This window comes from Ascaphus truei, chromosome 5 (assembly GCF_040206685.1).
Source record: "Ascaphus truei isolate aAscTru1 chromosome 5, aAscTru1.hap1, whole genome shotgun sequence".
NCBI classification, from domain to species: Eukaryota; Metazoa; Chordata; class Amphibia; order Anura; family Ascaphidae; genus Ascaphus; species Ascaphus truei.
Window position 1 is genome coordinate 38,876,265 of NC_134487.1, and position 8,285 is coordinate 38,884,549.

An 8,285-nucleotide genomic window follows, 5' to 3' on the forward strand; every position below is an offset into this window, starting at 1 on the left:
AAAAAAGAACCAAACATAACTGGCATCACTAAAATGTAATCATCCTTGAAGCAAATCCACAAACACGTAAGTACCGCTAGCTTCATTTTGGTCCTAGGAGGAACAGAACCTTTAAACCATCACCGCTTGCTAAAAACCTGTAATCCACTTCTGTTCGTTATCAATAAAAACCCTGCACTTTGGGGGGCATCCTTAGCCCTTTCCTACTTAATTGAAGAGATTCTTTAGTTGCATATTTCGGTCAAAAAAATGTCAGAGCCTCCTTCTCATTTTTTTTACTGCTGAACACAATCCCTTAGGGCAAAAGTACAGAAGGATAACGCAGCTGTCCCTACATGTATTGCTCGATCAGTATGTGGGTAATTCAGGCCAAATACGGCAGGCTTTTATAGAAGTTCATGTAGGTGGGAGGAAGCCAATACGTGGCACGCATGCCCTTATTCACTAACCTGCACTAGCACATATACACGGCCACACCCAGAATCACAACCGCAATGCCGACAAGGCAAGCAAAAGAATTTGCAGACATGAAGTGGTTAACCTTTCACGGATTATTACTGCTTTAAGAAACGCGAGATAAATGCTAAAGATGAACGGAAACGTATTTAAATCATTGTCTTCACCTGCAGGCATCTGCAACATGCCTTGCCAAGTGACACTGATGCTGTATGTGAGCGGCAAGTGTAGGTGTGTCATTTATCACACCAATCCAAATGAATTGGAATGTGTTAAATGGGTGAGTACTTTTGCTTCATCCCAACTCCAGCACACCTTGCAAAGTGGCTGTGCTGCTTTAAATAACAGGCTCACCCCCCCCTCCCCCACTTTCATTCAGGAACATTGCTTGGAGATGCCCTTTTGAGGCTGCTTACCATGGTTTATCCCTCGACACCTTGGAAGGAAACACTGTGTGCTGCTTGTTGCTGGAGGTAAGTAGATTGTCTTTGGGCGCTTTGAATGGCTTTGAGTTGCTGCTGACAGGGTTATGGCTGCTGATGCACGTTTTCGGTTTCATCTGTACCAGTGACGATGTCCTGGAGTTGGAGGGAGGAGAAGCCGGAGATGGGGAAGGTTTGCACATTGAACCGTGTCTTCTTTCTGAAAAGGGGAAGAGACGGAAACTCAAGATAATTGCGCCTGGACCTGTACTTCACAGTTCTAGTAGCCGTATGGGCCGCAGAACATTTAGATGCGTTGTAGTTTGTGAAAGTTTTAATGGACAAACATGAGTTTGGCATGTGTACCCTAATCATTAAAAGGCTAAATCTGACTGAATATAAATGGGGTTCCAAAATATTGTTTTAACCCTTTCTAGGGTGGAGGGTAACACCTGCGCTGCAGGCCTCTCTGGCAGCGGAAATGTTTAAGGTTATGCGAGTGCGGTATGCCTGATTAATTTACTGCTGTTAGGGCTGGACACCAGCTCACCTCTGGTCACAGTGAACACAATCTGCTTTTTAAATCAACGCTGTATGAACACGAAGGAAATAAGAGACGAAAACAATGCGTAAGATGTGCAGGAATTAAGCATATTCAGGGGTGTCAAACCGCTCACAGCATTAGGCAATGGCTTGCTACCTTTCTTCACTCAAGACACCGCTAATTACAGTGCTCAGTTGCTGAGGCACCCACACAACAGGACAGACACAGGCTGAAGACAGAGTTACAGAACACATAGGACAGAGACCGTCACAGGAGACACTGGGCAAAGACATAGTCACACATGAGACAGGACAGATGGACAGTCACAGGAGACACCTGGCAGAGATCGTCATGGAGACACAGGGCGGAGAACGTCACAGACTACACACAACAGGACAAAGACAGACAGACTCACCTCTCTCCTACCCATGCTGCTTCCTTTTCTGCTTGGCCACACCCCCAGACTCCAAATACCACTTCCTGATTGGCTGCATTACCCAGCAGCAGCCAATCAGGATGGAGGAAACTGCCCAGCCCCCTAGCAACAAGCCCTGCTTTCTCCCTGCTCTGTGAGATCAGGGAAATCCCGCAGCCCCTTTTGATCGGCTCACAGAACCCCAGTTGGCAAACACTGGTGTACACATACCTTCCAACAGCATTCGGGTGATAGTTTCCGTGGGTAATTAAGCCCTCTGTTGTCAGTGGGGCCTGCAATGCATTGATTGTACAGCTGCGTACACAGGCTGCACTTAGGATTTTACAGTCAAAACAGAGGTTACAATCCAATGCTGCTGCCCGAGACACAGGGAGATAAAGTAACTTGCCCAAGGTCACAAGCAGCTGACACCAAGGTTTGAGCCGGCTCGCCTGCTTCAAACTCTGTCACTGTGGTTAGAGTCAGCCCCTTAACCCACTGAGCCACTCCCTACAATAAAGCAATCTGCGTTCCAATAAAGTGAAATAAAGCCACGTAACACAATATGCTCTATTTTATACATTTAAGCTCTACGAGTGATAGTTTTGCACCGCATACATAAAACTTGGCACCCAGCAGACGCACGTACCAGAACGCCCTCCTACTGCCTCTGTACGTCCTTCCTACCTACCAATTAGAATGTAAGCTCTTCGGAGCAGAGACTCCTCTCCCTAAATGTTACTTTTATGTGTGAAGCACTTCTTGCCATTATGTGTTATTTGTATTGTTTGTTATTTATATGATTGTCACGTGTATTACTGCTGTGAAGCGCTATGTACATTAATGGCGCTATATAAATAAAGACATACATACATTACATTGGCTTAATATACGGGACACATTCAGGCAGAAAATATCATTGCAGACATCTCACAAAGAAATATATATATATATATATATATATATATATATATATATATATATATATGCAAATGTAAATATAACTGTATGCTCATCTGCATGTCTTAGGCAGGTCTGCAACCCCGCCTTTCCCCATTATCACCCAGCACACAGCACTTCCACTGCAGCAAGAGATTCTGGGAAATGACATGCAAATGAGCACACACATATACATATACACACATATACACTCTCACCCTAATTGAGCTGTATACCTTGACCCTGCAACAATTATTATCACATCGATGTTACAAAGAAAAAAAATAAAGTACTGTATATTTGGCAGTCTTCTTTTCAACTTGTTTGTCATCCTGAAAACTAGTGATACAACATATTTTACTTTTTAAATGACCGGCTTATAACTGAGCCCATTGACCCAGAAATTTCTGAATCCTTGCAAGGATTCTCTGCTGGGTCTGGGCAACCTTCTAGGCACAAACAAAATCAATATGTACAGTATTGTATTTACCATAATATTTAATGCAGTGCCTTTACTAGGTAAATTATCCTGGTGAAATTGTACGGATCACTTCACCCCTCACCCAAATTAAAGACTGTACACTCCTCAGAGCTGGGACACGGCTGCTAAATCCCGGGTAAAGTAATTTATTCTGATTCAAACAACTTGGTAAATAATACAACTTAAAGGTGCAGTTCCACCCCAAAAAATGAGCCATTAAGAAATTGTATAATGTGATGCCTTTTAGAGCAGATTAGAAACCTTACTTATTTTCATTTTTTCCTTAGCCATTTTTTACTTTGTTTTAAATTTGTATGGAAAAGGCACAAAGGCTGCAGTAGTGTTTACATTTTTATTCCCAATTTCTCCACTCCCCAGGCAGCCCAGCGCTGCTTTCTATGCAGACTACAAAGAGAACGTTCTCATCCCAAGCTTTTCAGGTGTAGGCACTTTGAAGTCCAGTGATGTCCCAAAGTTAACTCAAATTTGTAGGGCTGAAAAAAACCACAACATTAAATTCCTGTGGCAGGGGAAAAAACAGAGACCATTATTCCATCGATAAATAAACATGCAGGGAGAACGGCACCTCTTTACAGGGAACCTCTGATCTTAGGCGCACAGTGAGATAAAGTAACTAGATCCAATATCCTGTGAGATTTAAACCAGGTCTGGTCTAGTAAAGCCTTGCTGCCATTAAGACTAGGGGAGGGCCACCAACAGGTCAGGTTTTCATGATATCCCTGCTTCAACACAGGTGGCTCAATCAGTGGCAGTCCACGACTGAGCCAGCTGTGCTGAAGCAGGGATATCATGAAAACCAGACCTGTTGGTAGCCCTTGAGAACTGGATTCGGCCACTACTGCATTAGACCAATACTGTCAGCCCCACAGCAATGGCGCTCATTATGCCTTCTGCTGACCTCTACTATACAGCACCCTGCACAGATTAACCGACAACATTAACACACGGACTTGCATAAAAGGCAGTGACTAAACACACACATATTAATATATACACATCAATACACACCGATTTGCACTGGTGTACCACACACAGACACACACACGCCTGTGTGTACTGTTGGGCTTCCCTGCTTGTACGAGGCTTATTATTTCTCACTTGTAAAGGAGAGTCAGAAACTGTACGCAGGATAAGTTGGCAGAGAGAGCAGGCAGAGGCCGCGATGTGACCTGGAACTGCCGCCCACAACCGCCCTGTTTCTAGTTTCATTTTTAAAAGCAAATTGCTTGCTGGAGAACGCATTCAGAGAAAAGGAGAGACACGCATTCAGGGGCCCAGATAATAGCGGCGTTGTCGCTTCCAACTGCCCACTGTTTATTGGAGGATATAGGATGAGAAGACCTAGGCCGCAGCACCGGAAAACCTCGTACAACCGATATGGTATCGCAACCTACTAAGTATCTTAGCAAAGGAAACACGCTCAGCACTTCTCTCCCAATTTGTACGTAAAGTTTGCGGTGGTGTTTATTGTCCTCATTTCCTTCCTTATTCAATGCCTTCCCCCATTGAGAGTCAGTCAGAATGTAAAGAATATGACATTACCCATGGGTTGAGTCAACGAGACACACACACACACACCAAAGTGTTGTAGGCTTCCAGATACGGTTTAACCTTTACAGTGCCGGGGATCTGGCGGTCCCAGAGTGCCGTACGATCTCTGCCACTTCCGCGTCCTGGGATCGCTCCGGGAACGAACACGACGGCCCCAAGCCCCGGATCGCGCGGACCACTCAGCCGGCCAGCACAATCCCCTCCCCCCCCCCCCCAGAAAACAGGCAAGTACTAATCCCATAGCAGGTACATCATTAGGGCTCTGTAATGGGTAAACAGCAACCCCCTCCTCACTTGAAGCCTGTAGCAGTTAATCTCATATAAAGTCCGTATCTTCCCCCAGGAGCACAACCTGCTACAAATCACCATTTTCTTCATCTCTGATGTGTTTCTCTCCACGTTAACCTCCCCGACACGCAACATTGCAAACGCTTTAACTCCTGAACAAAGTATCAGATTTTACAAATAAAAACCAGTGTTGGAAAGGGGCAAGGAAAGATCTCCGGGTGTAAAATAAATCGCACAAATAATCTCAGATCAGAGCGGCCGGCTGCATTAAAGCTGCCGATCTCTACCAAGGAACCAAATCCCTCGCTGTCTGTGCCACAGGCATTAGTTTAACCCCTTCTGTGCCAGAGAAGCGGCACACTGCCTTGCTGGCCTCTCTGGCCCTCGGGGGGATGGAGGGGGGGGGGGGGGGTAATGTAGTCCTGCTGGCGCTGCACCTTTACCCGCAGGAGGATTAACACCACAATGTAAATCCTCACTGCTTAGCCACATATAGCTGGAGCTGCAATTAAGGAAACACACCTATCCCCCATCCATTTGTAATGTCCCATACTTGACAAATCCTGCCCAACAGCTCCCCACACACAAACCACTGGCTATATACTGTAATGCAGACGGCTTTGGTTAGAGGTGAACCCGTGACGCGTACCTATCAGAGGAAAGGCATCTGTAACGATTCCCACACAGCAGTGATCAGGGCTCAGCTCCAACGCATTTTTTTTCTAAGCAGCCATTACTAGTTTTTTTTCCCTCATCTTACCTGAACTGGCGCGTCACACCACAAGGCTGGTGGTCAGTGCGCAAGATTTTTTTGGGGGGGGGGGGGTTGGGGGTGGACGCCGATTGCACAGGCCCTGCCCTCTTCCCAGAGCATTTAAATGAAGTGCCAGGAAGCGCGCAAGGTCTCTGTAACTCACTTGCCTTATCTCCGACGGTTTCAGGCAACATGTCGCCATGGCAACGCGGTGTCAAATGCCACCACGGGGTCACATGATGTCACATGACCCCGCAGCATCATTTGATGTCGGCACAAAGGTGGGGGGGGGGGCGAGCACTGGGTGAAACAAGCAAGGGTTGCGCAACACCTAAAGTTTGCAAACCCCTGACCTAACCTATATAGACCCCCCCAGTCCCCAAGATATTGGCATTTTGTGCCGGTGTTTGACGCAAAAGGTCCGACAAACATGGCTGCGGGGTCACCACCAGAAAGCCGCTCCACAAGCTCCTGATGACATTGTAACTTTCTATTGGCTGCCGCAGCGAGCCCAACCATGTGGCTATTCGGTGTCTGCTGAGGTGCCAGTGTCTCAGAAAACCCGGGAGGCCCTCGGAGGACGGGGAACAACACGGATCAGCTCCGGGAAACTCGACGGTTCAGGACAGTTTCAGAACACAAATGAATTGCGGCTTTAAAATAAAATAAAAGCTGTGCGTCTCGACTGACCACTGCAGTGTGGGGGTTTGGTCCGGATAAATTTCCAAGTAGCGCAGGCTGTCGCTTTAACCCACCGAGTGCCATGGCCCCTCCGGCTTTCGCGATCATGCGACCGCTTTGCTCCGTGACGGACGACAGCACGGAAGTGGAGTCGTCCGCCTACCCGTTCCTCTAGAAAAACAAGCAGGAACATTATGGCGTGGCTATTACATCATCAGGCCCCCGGAGAATCAAACCACATGACGAAGTAACTACGTCTCAAGGTACCCAAGGGTTAACATCCGTTTTTACGATTCCCTACGAGAAATCTTGTTACAATTACTCCCCCCCCCATTTCAAAATACAGAACTGCAGGAGGATTTCCCACGAATGTGTATAAATCAGGATGAATAATCGAACGTAAAACCAAGCCAGCAAGCTGCAGAAATACAGAAATAAAAAGGAAAATAGAACAGGAAAGTGTTCTTTGTTGGCAAATTGCACCTTTAAGACTTCGTGATTTGTATCAAGTGTCACAAAGTGGAGCACTGCTCCCAAAACATCATTCCGACTCTGATGCACTTGCTCAGTGTCCCAGAGTGCTTTGCTCAATTTGTGCCACTGAGTGTTTTGGAGCGTGGTTATAGGAGGGGAAAGTCAGTGTGATAATAGAACAACGTCCATTGAAAGTGCGTTTATGACGGTTTTTCACCCTCTTTGCGCCAAAAAAAGCCCCTGGGTCTGAGGTGCCGTCATAACACGACTGCGCCAAGATTAGCGGGACGGATACATATACCGCTCAATGAAACAGAGCGGAAACATTATTCCTCTCGATTCGCGTCTCCTCCCGTGCGCGTCTCCGGAAATTATACTGCTTCTCCTGCACGGAGGCACATCGCAAAGCCCCAAATTCAGCATTTTATTTCCATGTACTTAAATAAGGTTCTAAAACGGCGTTTATATTTAACGCCAGTGGAGAGGTGACGTAATGGGACTTAACCTCTGCTTTAACCCTTTCTGCAAAAGGTCTTGCCCCCCCCTCTCTGGCAGCAGTGAATGGGTACAGCCTGCTATTCCACAAAGACACCCTCCCCCTTCCTGGCACTGATGGGGGTTAATCCATTCCCACTGACACCGCATCCATAGGGAAGCGATGCCGTGGGTTTCATTTCTCGCCCTGCTATTTTCTGGCCAAAGGGAAGCGACGGTCGCTAGTTTACTCCAAAAGAGCCGCACGTCTCGGTGTGTCTGCGGAGAGAAAACACATTGCAGGCCCCCGAGCAGGGGGGTCATTGTGTGCTGTCAGCTGGGAGGAAGGCCGCCTCCCCTGCTCACGTAGCACTTGAATGCTCAACTTGCATTGCAAACAAACAGCATTACCAACGCTAAAAGAAAGGCCGCGTGAATTAATCCACAGAAACATGCTTCGGGGACACAAGACAAAGAAATACAAGGGGTTTTGCCAGAAGACCAAACACCAAAATGAAATCCACTTACAGAGGAAGGGAGACGGAGGAGGGGGGGGCGTGGGGAGTGAGAAGGGAGGGGGGGAGAGGGAGGGGGGGAGAGGGAGGGGGGGAGAGGGAGGGGGGGGGAGGGGGGAGAGGGAGGGGGGGGAGGGGGGGAGAGGGAGGGGGGGGAGGGGGGAGAGGGAGGAGGGGGAGGGGGGGGAGAGGGAGGGGGGGGAGAGAAAGGGGGGGGGGAGAGAAGAGGGACAGGGGGGGAGAAGAGGGACAGGGTGGAGAGGGACAGGG

General features: G+C 47.7%; 1 protein-coding gene across 10 annotated transcripts in view; it reads right to left on the reverse strand.

The window, feature by feature from the left end:
- The window catches only part of ATXN7L1 (ataxin 7 like 1), a 136,268-nt gene that overhangs the window by 42,790 nt on the left and 85,193 nt on the right, over nucleotides 1-8,285 (reverse strand). For 6 of the 10 annotated variants that reach the window (XM_075599684.1, XM_075599683.1, XM_075599682.1 and 3 more), the window contains one exon: nucleotides 873-1,098. In XM_075599684.1, the coding sequence (XP_075455799.1) occupies nucleotides 873-1,098 (226 nt within the window). The other 4 variants (XM_075599692.1, XM_075599690.1, XM_075599691.1 and 1 more) reach the window with 4 other exon arrangements.